Source organism: Pteropus medius, unplaced genomic scaffold (genome assembly GCF_902729225.1).
Source record: "Pteropus medius unplaced genomic scaffold, Ma_sr-lr_union100, whole genome shotgun sequence".
Lineage (NCBI taxonomy): Eukaryota > Metazoa > Chordata > Mammalia > Chiroptera > Pteropodidae > Pteropus > Pteropus medius.
The window spans coordinates 11,564,879-11,581,981 of record NW_024354500.1 but is presented as its reverse complement, the minus strand read 5'-3'; the positions used below and the strand labels follow the sequence as shown (position 1 = coordinate 11,581,981).

General features: G+C 31.7%; 1 protein-coding gene across 20 annotated transcripts in view; it reads right to left on the bottom strand.

Moving 5' to 3' along the window:
* SNAP91 (synaptosome associated protein 91) overlaps positions 1–17,103 on the bottom strand; it is a 125,433-nt gene that overhangs the window by 55,936 nt on the left and 52,394 nt on the right. For all 20 annotated transcript variants that reach the window (XR_005650678.1, XM_039852840.1, XM_039852839.1 and 17 more), the window contains 3 exons: positions 12,143–12,184; positions 6,639–6,709; positions 1,020–1,047 (listed from right to left, as the gene is read on the bottom strand). Coding sequence is in view for 19 of the 20 variants with exons in the window: in XM_039852840.1 (XP_039708774.1) it covers positions 1,020–1,047; positions 6,639–6,709; positions 12,143–12,184 (141 nt within the window). In the remaining variant the exon portion in view is untranslated. The remainder of the gene's footprint in view (positions 1–1,019; positions 1,048–6,638; positions 6,710–12,142; positions 12,185–17,103) is intronic.

The window sequence follows — 17,103 nt, the reverse complement described above, 5'->3', positions numbered from 1 at the left end:
TTTTTTGCATGAAAGAATACAATGGCAAATGTGAACCACAGACCTACAGAAGTAATACTCTTGTTCCTGATTACCCTAATCCTGTCCTGCAACATGCTAAAATAGAGACAGGGAGGTGAAGGAGTTATTCAATTTATTAAAAGACTGTATCAAAGGCATGCTTGTGAAAAGATACCCAACCGCGAATGATTTCTCTACCATTAAAACATTCACATTATGTGCCTTACCTATCTCACAGAGCGGTGATTCAGTGTATATGAAAGTGCTTTGTAATGAGTAAAATGTTATACTGATACATTTGTTTTTAGTTGTAATATAAATGTATGAAAATTTCTTTCATATAAAAAAAATTCAGTCCAAATAGAGGACTAAATAGACATTGTTATATTATATTGGATTTAGAAAATATAAAGGAGAATACATGAAAACTTACTTTTTCTCAAAAAATTAAAAATAAAATTACTTCATGATCCAGCAACTCCCCTTCTGCATATATGCCCAAAAGAATTGGAAGCAGGGATTTGGACAGATATTTGTACACCCAAGTTCATGACAGTGTTATTTAAAAAAGCCAAAAAGTGAAGCAACCCAAGTGTTCATTGACAGATGAACGGATGAACAAAATATGGTACATATATATAAGAGAATATTAGTCAGCCTTAAAAAGGAAGAACATTCTGGCATATGCTACACCACTGACAAACCTTGAAGATATTATGCTAAGAAAAACAAGCCAGTCACAAAGGGCAGATACTAGATGATTTTCCTTATATGAGGTACCTCAAGTACTCAAAGTCATAGAGACAGGAAGTTAAATGGTGGCTGCCAGGGGCTGGGAAGAGGAGAAATGGACAGTTAGTGTTTAAAGGGTACAGAATTTACCTTCAGTTTTGGAAGGTAAAATAAGTTATGAAAAGGATGACAGGATGTTGCACAACAATGTGAATGTACTTAATGACACTGAACTGTAAACTCAAAGATGGTTAAAATGGTTAAAACAAAACAAAAAACGAGCTTACCTTACTTAATGGAGAGGGAGCACCAGATCTAAAAGGCAACAAAAAATTAAAACTGAATATACATGAATACATTTGCAGAAGCATTTAAATTTGATAATATCACCTGGTCGTCGAACATTAACTTGTTTATATACAACTGTTTTTTAGTAATGGACATATTATTTTTAAAAAATAGTTTTTATCTTTATGCAATTATGGCATCCTCTTCTAATGTTTTCTATCCACTAAATTTCTAGTACTAGAAATTCTTAAATTTAAAATTCTTTTCTATAGCTTTAGCAATTCAATTCAAGTGGACCATTATTGCCGATATCTATCAAAAATAAACGGTCCAAATTGGAATTTTAAAAATTTTGCTAAGACTTGAGAAAAATGATGTTTAACAAAATAATAATAAAAAAAAAACCCTCTGGTTTATTATTTTAAAAGTTAGAAATCTCATTAAAGTACATTGTGATTCATTTAATCATAATTATGATGCATAAAAAGAACACCAGAATAAAAAAAAAAATCCCTATGAGCCCTGTGCCTGAAATGTGTCTCAACTTCCATATTCACACTCCTGAACTTTTTTTTTAAATGTAATATTCCTATTATCCTGTTAGAACTAGAAGGAGCTTGAGAAAGAACAGTGACCTCCATGCTTATTTCTAAGGGAGTGAAGGAAAATTAGGAAGAAGTAAATTTTGTTTTAGATTATGGGTAGTAGTGACTATTGTCCATCATTTCCAGCAAAGCGCTTCAGAAACAACTGCCTAAACAGTTTATACACCTTACTAATCTGAGTTGGTGGAAAATTAATTAATAATAAAACAAAATTAATAAAAACTACAGTTCAATAAGAAGCTTATAGTCAAGGTCTTATAGGATGGCAGGGATGGCTTGCTACTTCTCTAGAGAAAATATCACATGTAGCAGTAGCAGAACAAGATTAGCAGAGACTTAGTAACTGGAATTTCTTAAAAGATCATGAATTTTTGTTTTGTTGAATGTAGCAAAAGGAATCTAGCAGTATTATATGTTTGACTAATATCTTTTACATTCAACTTCATTTGCTAACATGTGTCTGCCATTTTCTGTTTAATTTTAGTTTTTACTTAAAATGAATATAAGTAATGTAAAGTAAGAGCACACAGAGATTTCTGCTATATAATGAAGGCAGAGGCATAATAGTTACAACTCATTTCAGTTATGTGTACTTTGGCTAAAAGTTATTTTAATAGTAACATATCCTGTGAAGAAAAGGATATAGATCTATCTATATTATTCATTTCAAAGGGACTACTAAAACAAATGACTTCACAGCGTTCTCTGTGTCTACAAAAAGTTATTTAGGCATCTAAAAATTCCCTAATAAGTTTTTGACTAATAATTTCTCCACTCCCATCATTTTTCCTTTATATATGTGGAAAAGAAATAGAGTTAAGTCTAAATAAAAATTCAACAAAATAATGGCCTCAACTCAGAAGTCACTAGATGTGGTCACTTTCTAAGAATAAAATAGTTGAAATTAATTTCTCTCTCAAGTAATTTTCATGAACCAATTCTCAGTGGTACTGATGAATGAGAATACTATTACAGAAAAGAGAATTGAGAATAATCAAAAACTTTTGACACTTTTTCAAACTAAAATACAAAATTTTCTAACATATTCTATGCTCTATATCAAGAATAAAGATACAGTAAAAATGACAGAATTGTTCTACCTGCTATTAAAGAATATCACATTCAAATCTAAGTATATCAAAATCGGCATAAGAATCAGTTTGCCAAGCTCCTACATGAACATTAAATGACACTTGTAGTCACCCCATGGATTAAATAAGTAAACATGAAAATCTCCTACAATCTATGTTGAACTATCATGCCACTTACTGTACTGTATCTTGCCTGTTTCAATATCTTTCTTTTGCATGTTAAGTTCTTTGAAGTGAGGGAACCCATATCTATGTTTTATATCCCTAGTAATTTACGCAACACTTGGCATTGTCTAGGCACCGAAATATATTTCTGTATTATCTAAATCTTGGAATAAAATACATTCATGTACTTTTTGTATAAAAAGCAAGCTAACTGAAAGCCTAAAAAATTATTTTGTGTAAAACTAAACTGTCAAGATGTGTGACCTCTATTCCCATTGACCAAGTCCAGCTGTTTGCCAAGATTTCATCAAAAAGGTGAGAATCAGAGGTGCTCCCATTGGGGCCATAGCTTTAAAAAGGATAATTAATCACCGAATAAAATCTGAGGGCTCTGAGGCTCAGAGAGGTAAATAATGTGCCGAAGTCTCGTCATTCTTTAATAGTGGATTTAAGACTTCAGTCCAAGTCTTTCTGACACCCAGAGCCTGTGTTCACTTCACATTCTAGCCAGTCCTGATGAAAACACGTATGAGCCCAGAACATTTGTTCCTCTCTTGCACAACGCACAAGCTGCTTCTTTTTTTATCTGTTTCTAGGTTGATTTTCTACCCTATCCTTGGTCCTTTCTTATTTACAAAAGAAAATGCTACACTATCTTATATATAGATAATGACATTTATTAAAGATCCGCACTTAATTTTAATTATTTCAGCTAGATAAATTTAGTACAGAGTGAACTGTGTTGGGAAAAATTAAAACACAAATATAATTTCAGAAGAGAATGAATGACCATATAGTAATCTACCCTAAATTCTGTAATATGCTACAAACAAAAATATGTGGGTTTCTATGATGAACATAGCAAATGCCAAGGTTTACTTCCAAAGCATATAAGTAAGCTCTCAAAAGAGAAAACTTTGTTTCTTACTCATGACAATAGACCCTACAATGTTCTGGCTATAAATGCTAGATAGAAAATCTATCTTCCAAATAATTTCAATTACAATAGACTTATCTTGTGTTTCTTGCACCTTCAACAGTCAATAAACCTCCATGAAAAATAAAATCAATCTCTCTCTTTTGTTCAGTGGAATCATGGAAACAGTCAATATACAGTCAGTATATCACACAGTATTGCATACAATTTCAAAAATAAATAGTGGATACAAGGCACTAAATATAAAGGGTTCATATATTTTTTATAGCAGATATTCGAAAAGTCTATCTTATCCATTTACTTGACTTAGAGGTTAGAATAACTTTATACTGCTACTGGAAGATAAGGAAAACAAGTTTAATTAATTTTCTTCATAAAATTGTCTTTTGGCACTTCTGCCATATGACATGGGAAAAAATCTTTTGTTTAGTAAACAAATGAAAAAACCTTCAATTTCTAAAATCTAAAAGGAATATATAAATGTACACCTAAGAGAGATTATTAGTCTTGATTCAAGAGGACCAAAATAAAGTAAAACCATTTATGCCAGTCACCCTGAGAGACAAAAAAAATACAATGAAAAAACAGATGTGTAAAATTGACAGAAATCAGTTTTAAATATTCTAAATACCAAATGTGGATTCTTAAGAGTGCTTTTTTGCAGTTTTAGTAATAACCAAATGCAAAAAAGTCACTCAATACAGTACTCACCCTTCACTTAAGTTCCCAGGTAAGCACAAACATACAAAGAAGAAAATAGTTAACTACTATAGTTCATTGATTTTAAAAATAAGGAATAAGCAAAAGACAACTTCATATGTGGTCTCAGCCAATTCAGAAATTAACTCTGACAAGCATAAAATGATTTGAAAGCAGAAAGAAAACTTATGCTCAGCAAAAGGTATTCAAAACAGAAGTTTTTGTTTCACTACCCTTAGAAATGTAACTAAATTTTCCAAAAAATAGTTTGCAGCAGCCACAAGGGGGCAAATTTAGATTTGAAGTTAGGGCTAAGGAAAAGAAATCCACTCTAGAAGGTCGCTTCTCCCGTGACTGCAGCCCTGCCAAATTTGAAAAGGAAAAAGTGTGGGTCTGTGCAGGATGTGGAGGACCCTTAAGGGGAAAAGTGCAGGGAAGCTGACTTTTCGCCTACATGCATCCCACATCGCCCAAGGGAGAGGCCCTAACTCTTGGGGATGTGCATACTGTATTTCCTTAGCTAAAAAGGTTTTTCTGCCACAGAAGCAGGGACATTTCTCAGGCTTCCTGCCTCCCTTTGCTCACATCCTACGCTACTCACTTGGCTTCCCAGATACCCTTATACAGGAGACCCCAGCAACAGCTGGAACTGGATATCTTCTATTGTGATTTAATATACTCTCACATCTTTTTAGTTGACATCAATCCATCCACAAAAGTGTGATCATCCACGGCTACATCGAAGCTGGGGTCGACTGTGGGCTTTGGTAATAAACTTGCTAGCATCCCTGAGAGGTTCTGTCACCCATCATTTCAAATAGCTCTGCCATAACTGCCTGAGATTCCTACACTGTTCCTTATCACTGAAAATTTCAAACATGGAATAATTTTTATCCTAAATTGGAAAAGATGACAGAAATAATACTTAGCACTAAAAGATGACAGAAATAATAAAATAAGAAACAAAAAAGTAACATCAAGACAGAGTCTAGATTTTGGGAGAATGCCCAGAGAGAAAAAAGCAGAAAGGAGTTTTTGATAGCTGTTATCATAAGTAAAATCTATGACCAGCCTACAGCCCTGCAAAGATCAGTTCTTAGGTTGTTTCTGCTAACTTCTGCTGTCAATCTATGTGGAATAAACATAAAGCCAGGATGACCCACAAAGACATTTCAAGCTGACTCTGTAGAGAAAGCTACACAAAGTGTTAAGGTGGAGATGATAAAATATAAAACAGTCCCTGACCTTTAGAATCAGAAAATCTATTTAAACCACATGTGTGAGGGAAAAAAAAAAAAAAGCCACACCACCAGGCAGTGCATGAATAAAGGAAGGCTTCATGACATGGTCCTCCCAGGACGTATAAGATTTACACAGACACAGATAAGGAAGGTAGGCATCCAAGACTAGCAGCAATATTGTCTGAGCAAGGCACAAAGACTGGAAAGCACTGGGTCTTGTGCATACTCAAGTTTGACACCCGCCAGAGTAAAGGAAAGAAATGGAACCTGGACACATTTTGCATGCAGTGAGGAAAAACAGTCAAAAATGTAAGTGTTTAACACCAAGTATGAAAATCCAGTAAAACCGCACTTATCGTTGCTCGATTGCTACTCTTTCTATAAAAAGTTCTCTGAGTAAAAATGTCAGCAGCATGCCATGCTGAATGGTTCAAGTGGAGAGAGTCTGGAGTCCAAAAAGACTATACTTGAGAGCTTTGCTTAGTGGGGCTGGTAACATAACAATATTTGAAGCTGTGAAATTGTGCTTGTTTTTACTCATGTCCAAAGATGACAGCCTCTATTTTTAAACGTGAGCAACTCTTTTTTTCTGTGTATTGTGAATCCCTTCTAAGGGCAAATATATAAATTAGAAAGTTCAGTCAACATGGGTACAACCTACTAATTTGCTGCATGTCTGCAATTAAATTGCCTACACATGAGGGTCACACTCTCATAAACCGATGGGAAGGAGAAGGGTTTTGAAGGAACCCAGAAGAATTACAATAAAGTATACCCTAAAACTGCAGTAGTAAGTATAAGTTGTATCATGATAAATCTCATTCTTAGCAAGAACAACTAGCATTTTTCATCTTATTTAGAATATACAGCTAATGCGTACTTGTTTCCAGGTTTCTTTCCTTCTAATGTATTTAGATGCTGTTCAAGGGTCTCCATAAGACTGCTGGGAGCCTACAATAAGAAAGTAAAAATAAATCTCTGCATTGCTTGCTTTCAAAGTAAACACACTGGAACATCACTGTAACTCTGTATGGAGGAGGTCAGTGGATGGATCCAAATATGTATGTGAGATAATTTCATTCTAGGTTCTTTTGGTATTTAAATATTTAAATTCCATGGAATCTCAATAGGGCCCATCTTACATATACTTAACTTCACTGAATAACACGTAGTGTTACAGCGTGGTTTCAGTGTACATATTACATTGGATAAACTTTTTCTACGATCTTACTTATACGTAGTAAACTTAATTAAGGTCACCATACATTTCCATAAGACCACAGTGAAAAAAGAATAACCATTTGTATCCAAGTCAAAAATATAAGAGCCCAAATACAAACTTATAGAAATGTGAAAATACAGTAAAACCTCACTTATCCATGTTTGACTGAAATATTAGGAAAACTTACTACTGTATTTTAAAAAAGGGGGGGATAAGTGATAGTTGTGAGCAAAAGAATATAACTTTAGTAATAAAGAACAATTAAGATTTTCTTATTGAGCTATTTAATTTATATATGTAATAAAGTTATGTTAGCAAATACAATAATGTTATAATAGACTACATGTATGAGCAGATTTAATATATTTCAACCATTGTATTAAAAAGTAACTGTTTTTATAACATGTTAGGCAATGTAATGTGATGGTATTTTACTGTATAGTAGAAAGAGAAACATCCTACCCCATCTATTCCTCAAGCATTAGAAATTTAATTTTCTCTTTCTCAAATAATTTTAAGCCAAATCATACCTTAACAGCAGCATAGGCATTCAAAGAGTAGCATTTCATGACTGAAATATATAATTTGTTTATAGATACACTGAATTCTGACAATTGTTCTTTGAATTAATATGAAATTAATTTTGAAGGACTTCAAAGTAACTGCTAATTGTTGAAATAGCTCACATAATTCAGGGAAATTCCTACCACTGTACATTTTACATTGCACCTATAATGACAAATTAAAATAAAATTCTTATTAAAAAATTTTAGTTTTGAAAGTTCACAATATTTAACATTTATTTTAACTTCACAAAGACTCAGAAACTGCCTTAGCAATTATGTAATTACATATGTAATGCTATGTTTATTATAAGTGTAAATTACTAAGTGAACCAAACATGTAAATTTATAAATAAAAATTGCTAAGTGAACAAATTAATGTGACCAAAGTGATGAAGGTAAAGTAAAAAGAAACAGCCTTATGAACATTACCTAAAAAGTTATGGACTATAGTGTAGAAAGAATAATGACTGTAAGGGAATATAATACATTTAGAAAATTATAAAAATTAAAAGTTTAAAATATAACTCAGGTGAAAGTGGATTTACTCAATAAATTCCAGTAAACTACAGCTAGGAATATGCCTCTATTGTAAAAAAAAAAAAAACCAAAAAACGAATTTTTAAAAGATTAAAAAAAATTTTGCTCTATAGAAGAAATAGTCAACTATAAAGATGTGTTCATTTAACAAACAGAATGTACACTGTAACCTTAAAAGGAAGAAAATATAAATGGCTTCACAATTTTTATGTGAATTCACACCTGATAACTTCAAAATTATCATACTAACTGTTAAAATAATAATAATTATAATTGTCATATTAATGGAATATAGGAGGCCTGGGCATATAACTTTAAACTTTTCATATTTCCACTTTTTTTTCGTTGAGAGCAGAGTAACGGAAAAATTAATCAAGCCATAGACCCTCTCTCCATTTAGAAGACTTAGGTCCTCTGAATGTTAAACACAATGTAAAGAAAATGTGATTCTGTGCTAAACCTGTTAAAAATGCTATTTACAGTCACAAAATAGAGAATAATATATTATAACAAAAAAAGAGGTTGTATTTTCTCATTTTTTAATTATCTAAACAATAAAGAGAACAAAAACCCCAGAACCAGGAAGATAATTTGCAATTTCATTCTTTTTGTAAAATTTCTTAATAATTTAAGGAAGAAAAATTTTAAATGAAGTAATAGTCACAACGGTCACAACAGAAATCTAATCAAGAACACAGACTACAAAATTGACTTCTGTCTTTAAAGGGAGTTATTTCCCAACACATTGCATCTAAAATTAAGTTTATAGTATTTTATCTTGGAGGTTTAAAAATGCTTCTTCATTTATATTACTTATAGAGACTTGTGAAATCTAATAGAAATAAATTCTTCAAATGTATTCGAAGGGGAAAAATTATTTTATAGCAATGTTTAAGAATGCAGGAATATCAACCTTCTTCTCAACTGTATATCTATGGCTCTGACCATATCCTAGCATGTAGTAGGAAAGAAACAAAAACTGTTTCAAATTTCCAAGGATCAGAACTTTGAGAATACCTCTGCTGTTGTAAAAGGAATTTGATAATTAATAAAAGATGATAAGCAGTATCTTTAGTTGCTTATTTTTAAAAACGCCAAAGTCAATAGACAAATTGGAAACACCAAGCCAAAGAACAAGAGTCAGCCTGTGAAAACTAATAGATAACAGCAATACATCACAGTTACCGATTCATCAGTGGTACAGTCTTTAAAAGGAGACTTTTCTTTACCAGCAGTTTTCAGATCAACCAGAATTCCTGACATCAAAACCTAAGATGTTTTTCATAAATGGAGATATTTTAAATTTGGAATATACACACACACACCAAACAGGAAATATTTTGAAAATCCTTTTCTTGGAACAAATTCACAGATAATTTTGAGTCCAGGATCAAAAAGGAAGCACACATCTACAATTTAAATGCTTTAGATTTTACAGCATCATTAAAACCAAATGAGGGAAAAGAAGCAACCAAAACATCATTCAAATTTTTTATCATTAGATCTAAAAAACCATTTGGAAATAGTAAGGAGAAATATTTCAGTTCTGATATCATGGTCACTTCTTAACCCAAACAGCCATTTTGAAAGTTTTAAAAAAATGTTGTTGCTATTCATAAATCACTTAAATGCAGTTATAATATTATATTCACAATTTAAAAAGGGCTACAGATGTCCATACTCGTATTTATTGTGTATTTTCTAAGCTAAAAGATTTCCATTAAATTCCTCTGTTCCATTTTGCTGCAAAAGGAATTCTAATCCTTTTTCAGTTACTAAGAGCCTCCTCCTACTTCCAGTCAATAGGCAGACCTTCTAACGGTCTCCATCTCCTCTTTAACTCTCTTTTATGGCTGGTGTTTTTGTTCATTGCTATGGCTAGATTCAGTGCTATGGTGGCTACAGAGAAGCCTGGCAGAGAGCAGAACTTAATCTCAAAGGCATTAAACTGAATCCATGCAACTTGGCATTTCTAGACCCATCTGCAGATTTTATTTGTTTGTTTATTTAGCCTAACACTGTCTAAAAGATTAACCTTAGAACAGCTTACATTCCAGCTCAGCCCTGACTATATTACTGTCAGAGTTGGTTTAAATCCCTAGTTCAATTAGAAGCCTCTATTGGTCCTGTGGAGGGGCTCTAAATAAGAATTTGGGAGTGTGTTTAGCTCTGTTGCTCATAATCTCAGCAGAAATTAAGTAACAAGAAATTTCAGAAGCACACAATATTCTTGTATTGAAGTGTAAATATATACTGGAGAAATAAACTATAGGGTTGTTTTGTTTTTTAATGAGGTAATTTAAAAATAAATGTTAATAGTGAAGTTTATGTGGCTCTTATGGTCATAACAAAAGTAGAGGATATGCAATATCAGATTCTAATGAATCTCTACCACAGAATAGCTTTTTACTAGATTCAGGGCAAGATTTTACCTTAAAGATTTTATCTCTATTTCCCAAACTGTGATAACACACAATGTACATCATTAAATAAAATATTTTGTCTCTGGACTTCTTGAGAGAGATTATATAAATTATAATTAATATTATAGTATCATTAAAAATTAAACTCAAGTATGTGAATCATTTTTTTAATGACATATAATACTTTTCTAATTTTAAAAACAAAAAGGCATTAAGTATTCTTTTAAACTTTTTTTCTCCTTCAGACTCTGCCCAAATTGAAAGCCTCTCTAACAATATATCTAGTTTTTCTTTTATTCTACAGTGAGCTGTCTATAGAGTTGAATAAAGATGATTTACCATTTCTAAGAGCCATTCATTCAGCTAAGTAGTTTAATATCCACCTTTTTAGGTTAACATGCATTATTTATTTGGGTTATTTTACAAAACTGCACTGTAAATGTTTATTATAATTAATTTAAAATGAAAGCACAGATTGCTTATTACTATTGCAAAACTCATAAATCTATATGCAATAAAGGGATTTTAACAGTGCTTTGTGCACAATTTTTAGCCATCTCCAAAATGATACCAATATCTTATAGTCAGTATTTATCCAATCGTCTTCTCATAGTAGCAAAAATATTTTATACTAATATGCTGTCTACTAGAAAGAGCTATCTCTTAACTTTTAAATAAAAAAATATAATGCTATCATATTCTGAATTGTTTTGTGAATTTTATTTGTGAAGAATTCTTAGAATTTCATTGGTATTTTAATATACATACAGAGACTATTACATTGGGTTTCTCTAATTTTTAACAAAAATTTAAGGTTAACATTTTAAATATGGAAATATTTTAAAGAATTAAAGAAAGTAATTAAACATTTTGATATTATTAAAACTTATTAATATCATTTCATTATGATAATTTTCTTCTATTACAATGACTTATTTACAAAGACAGAAAACTTCTATACTCATTACTGGTAAAAAAGATAACACTATAATCTCTCCTATCAAGTGAATGTCTCTAATTGAAGGACATGTTTGGATAGAAATTTACCATTAACAAAGTGAAGAGCTGATTAAATAAAAACAGTTCCTGTCAATTATGAAAAAGGTCATACAGTAATTCTACTCATGTGAATGACCTTGATTTTTTCACTTTAGCACTCTCTTGACGAATAAAAGGATTGATAAGGAAGCCTGCTATTGTTTTTGCTTACTAAATGTTTCCCAGAAAAATCATCTACCTCTGCTACTTTTTTTAAAAAAATTATTTTACATATGGAAATTTCTCTACTTCATAAGGGAGACAAGGATCAGTGTAGTAGAACTATATTGGAGTTTGCCCCATTCACATTCTTCTTTCATTCAAGTTCAAGAAAGAAAAGAGAGCTCAATAAGTAAATTCAGTTGCTTTTAAAGAATAAATTATGTTATAAGGACAGGAAAATCTTCATGTTACCTTCAGAAAGATATTCAATGGCTAGAAAAAATAAGTAAGCTAGAAAATTTCCAAGAAAGTTGGTTGCCTAAATTCAAAATGCATTAAATGGTTACAAGACTATGGCCCAGGTAGGATCTTTTATGGCAAATTATGGAATAATAATTTCATGCACACTGAATCTTCCACTCAGAGAAGCATTTACCTGTGTGAGGTCAGGAATGTCACCTTTATCAATGCCAACTTGCTGTAGATTAAAAAAAAGAAGAAGTTACTTAGTGGAATTTGAAAAATTAATTTCTCTAAATTTAATTGAAGATCACCACAGAATTAGTTAAAACCATAGTTTAAACTTGGTATAGAAGAATTGTTATTATAAATATTAGTTTCACTTTGAGCATATGCTCAGTGTACTTTTCCACTCGATATGATAGACCAATTATTTCATTAATATAGCTAGATATAACAAGTGTACAGAATTAGGTTAGAACTCCAGAACAGAACTTAAGAAACTGAAGTGTAAAATTTAAAGATTTCCTCCACAGTCAATGGCAGCTAAAAAACTTAAAAGAATAAAAAATTCTTAGACTAAATTTAAATGTTAATTATGCCAAGTCCTCTGTATAGGAAATATCCATTTGTTTTTTGAATTCACTTTTTAATTAAAAATTTTTATTTCATTTATTTAAACAACTCCCCCTCCCCCAAACAGTTCACCCATTTCTCCCACCCCTACCACCTCCACTTCTTGGAACCACCAATCTGTTCTCTGTATCCCTGACCTTGGATTTTTTCTTCTTTTTTCTATATTCAATATATAAGCGAGATCATATGGTATTTGCTTTCTCTGACTTATTTCACTTAGCATAATGCCCTCAAAGTCCATCCAGGTTATCACAGATGGCAAGATTTTATTCTTCTTATGGCTGAATAATATTCCATTGTGTATGCATCTATATAACATTTTCTTTATCCACTCACCCATCAATGAATATTAATGTTGTTTCCATATTTTCATTAATATAAATAATGCTGTAATGAACATGGGCGTGCATGTATCTTTTCATTAGTGTTTCTGTTTTCTTCGGATAAATACCCAGAAGTGAATTTCTGCATCATCCAGTAATTATATTTTTAATATTTTGAGGAACCTCCACACTGTTTTCCATAGTGGCTGCACCAATTTACATTCCCACTAACAAAGTACAAGGGCTCGCTTTTCTCCACATCCTCACCAATGCTTGTTATTTCTTGTCCTTTGGATAACAGCCATTCCAGCAGGTATGAGGTGATATCTCATTGTGGTTTTGATTTGCATCTCCTTGATGATTAATGACGTTGAGCATCTTTTTATATACCTCTTGGCCATTAGTATGTCTTTTTGAAAAAATGTCTATTCAGATGTTCTGCCCATTTTTAATTGGATTGTTTGCCTTTTTCCTATTGAGCTGCAGGAATTCTTTATATGTTTTAGATATTTGCCCCTTATCAGATATACGATTTGGAATCATTATCTCCCATTTGGTAGGCTGCATTTTTCATCTTGTTAATGGTTTATTTTGCTGCGTAGAAGCCTATTTATAAGATGTAGTCCCACTTGTTCATTGCTTTTACTTTTGGCGTCAGACTAAAAAGATCATCGACAAGACTCCCATGAGGAGATTACAGCTTACATTTTCTTCTAGGAGTTTTGTGGTTTCAAGTCTTATATTCAAGTCTTTAATCCATTTTGAGTTAATTTTTGTGTATGGTACAAGAAAGTGATCCAGTTTTGCATGTGGCTGTCCAATTATCCCAAGACCATTTACTGAAGAGACTTTCTTTTCCACATGGTATATTCCTGGCTCCTTTGCTGTAAATTAACTGACAATATATGCATGGGTTTATTTCTGGGCTCTCTATTCTGTTCTATTGATCTGTGTCTGTTTTTATGCCAATACCATACTGTTTTAATAACTGTAGCTTTATAATATAGTTTGAAACCAGGGAGCATGATGTCTAGAGCTTTTTCTTTTTCAAAACTGTTTTGGCTATTTGGGTTTTTTTTTGGTTGCATACAAATTTTAGGGTTGTCTTTTCTTTTCCTCTGAAAATGCCATTGAATTTTGATAGGGATTGCATTGAATCTGTATATTGCTTTGGGTAGTATGAACATTTTGACAATACTAATTCTTCCAATCCATTCATTAATGTCTTATAATTTTCAAAATGCAGGTCATTTACTTCCTTGGTTAAATCAATTCCTAGGTATTTTATTCTTTTTGGTGCAATTGTAAATGGTATTGTTTTCTTAATTTCTCTTTCTGATAGTTCATTATTAGTATAAAGAAATACAACAGAATTTTGCATATTGATTTTGTATTCTCCAACTTTACTGAATTTGCATAGTAGTTGTAACAGTTTTTTTTTATGGAGTCTTTAGAATTTTCTATATATAATATCATATCAACTGCGAATAGTGAAAGTTTTACTTCTTTCTTTCCAATTTGGATGCCTTTTATTCCTTTTTCTTGCCTAAATGCTCTTGCTAGGTCTTCTAATACTATGTTGAATAAAAGTGGAGAAAGTGGCCATCCTTGTCTTTTCCTGATTCTAGAGGAAACACTTTCAGCTTTTCACTTTTGAGTGTAATGTTCCTGTGGTCTTGTTATATATGATCTGTACATTACCTCTATATCTTCTTTGTTAAAGCTTTTTAAATTACAAATGGATGAATTTTGTCAAATGCTTTTCCTATATCTATTGAGATGATCATATGATTTTTACCCTTCATTTTCTTAATGTGGTGTATCATATTGACTGATTTGCAGATGAACTATCCTTGCGACCATGGAATAAATCCTACTTGATCATGGTGTATGATCCTTTTAATGTATTGTTGAATTTGGTTTGCTAATATTTTGTTGATTTCTGCATCTATGTTCATAAGGGATATTGGCCTATAATTTTCTTTTTTGTAGCATCTTTATCTGGTTTTGGTATGAGGGTAATGCTGGCCTTCTAAAATGTGTTTGGAAAAGTTCCCCCCTCTTCTATTTTTTGGAAGAGTGAGAAGAATTAGTATTAGTTCTTCTTTGAATGTTTATTAGAATTCACCAGTGAAGCCATCCGGCCCTGAACTTTTGTTTGTTGGAAGGTTTTTCATTACTTATTCAATCTCCTTGTTAGTAATTGGTCTGTTCAGATGTTCTATTTCATCAGAATTCAGTCTTAGTAGGTTGCATATTTCTAGGAATTAATTTCTTCTAGGTTGTCTAATTTGTTGGCATATAGTTATTCATAATAGTCTCTTAGGATCCTTTGTTCTTCTATGGTATCAGTTGTAACATCTCTTTCATTTCTCTTTTGAGTCCTTTTTTTTCTCGGTGATTCTACCTAAAGGTTTTGTTGATTTTGTTTAACTTTTCAAAGTTTGAGCTTAGTTTTATTGATCTTTTCTATTATCTTTTAAGTCTCTATTTATTACTGCTCTCATCTTTATTTCTTTCCTTTTAACTTTGGGCTTTTTCTTTTTCCAGTTCTTTGAGATGTAAAGATAGGTTGTTTGAGACTTTTCACGTTTCTTAAAGTAGGCATTTATCACTACGAACTGCTTTTTTCTGCATTCCATAAATTTTGGTATGTTACATTTCCATTTTTGCTTGTCTCAAGGTATTTTTTGATTTCTCTTTTGATTTCTTCTTTGGCCCATTGGTTGTTCAGTAATTTGTTCTTTAATCTCCACATTTTTGTGAATTTTCTAGTTTTCTTCATGTAATTAACTTCTAGTTTCATACCACTGTGGTTGGAAAATATGCTAGATATGATTTCAATCCTCTTAAATTTATTAAGACTTGTTTTGTGGCCTAACATATGATCTATCTTGGACTATATTCTACATGGACTTGAGAAGAACGTGTATTCTGTTGCTTTGGGATAGAGTGTTCTGTAACACTGTTATCAATTTAAAATAGACTGTAAAAATTGTCATATGTAAGCCTCATGGTATTCTATAGTAAATATACAAAAGATAAAGGCATCTAAGCACACCAGTAAAGAAAGTCACAAGGAAGAAAATAACAGGAAGAAAGGAACAGAGAGGAACTACAATAACAGCTATAAAACAATTAACAAAATGGCAATAAGCCCATTCCTATCAATAATTACTTTAGATATAAAAATGGCTAAATTCTCCAATCAAAAGAAAGACTTGTTGAATGGATTAAAAAAAAAGACTCACCTATATGCTGACTACAGGAGACACAATTTAGATGTAAAGATACACACATAGTAAAAGTGAAGAGTTGGAAAAAGATATTCCACACAAATGGAAAGCAAAAGAAAGCTAGAGCAGCTATATTTATAGCAGACAAAACAGACTTTAAAACAAAGACTATAATAAGAAACAAAGAAGGGTGTCACATAATGATAAAGGGGTCAATCTAACAAGAAGATATAATGTTTATAAGTATTTATGAACCTAAAAGAGGAGCATCTAAATATATATAAGGCAAATATTAACAGACAAAAAGGAGAAATAGACAACAATACAATAATAATAGAAGACTTTAATTAATACCCTATTTACATCAATGGATAGATTGTCCAGACAGAAAATCAATAAGAAAGCATCAGCCTTAAATGACGTGTTATACCAGATGGACTTAGGAGATATTTATCGAACATTTCACCCAAAAGCAACAGAATACACATTCAATTTTAATAACTTGTTCTGGATGTAGTTTTCACCTCTCTTCTCACAGAGAGAACCATTTTATTGGTTTCTTATGTATCCTTCCAGAGTTTCATTATGTGCATCCAGGAAATGTACAATATTTAAATATTTAGTTCCCCTATTATTATTATACAATAATAGTGTATGAAAAACACTGAGTTCTCTTTTTTCATTTAACAATTTATTTTGGAGCTATATCCATATTAATACACAGTTTCCTCATTTTTTAATCAACTCTCTTGTCCTATCATTTATTTAACAAGCCACCTATTAATAGACACTGATGTTGCTTCCAAACTTTTGCTACTACAAGCAATGCTGTACACACTATTTTGCACCTATGCGAACACATCTGTAGTATATATTTGTAGAAGTGGAATTACTAGGCAAAAGCATACAGCAATTTTTAACTCTTTGGGTTGGGAAAGGAAGGGGCGTAAGAAGCAGGAGCA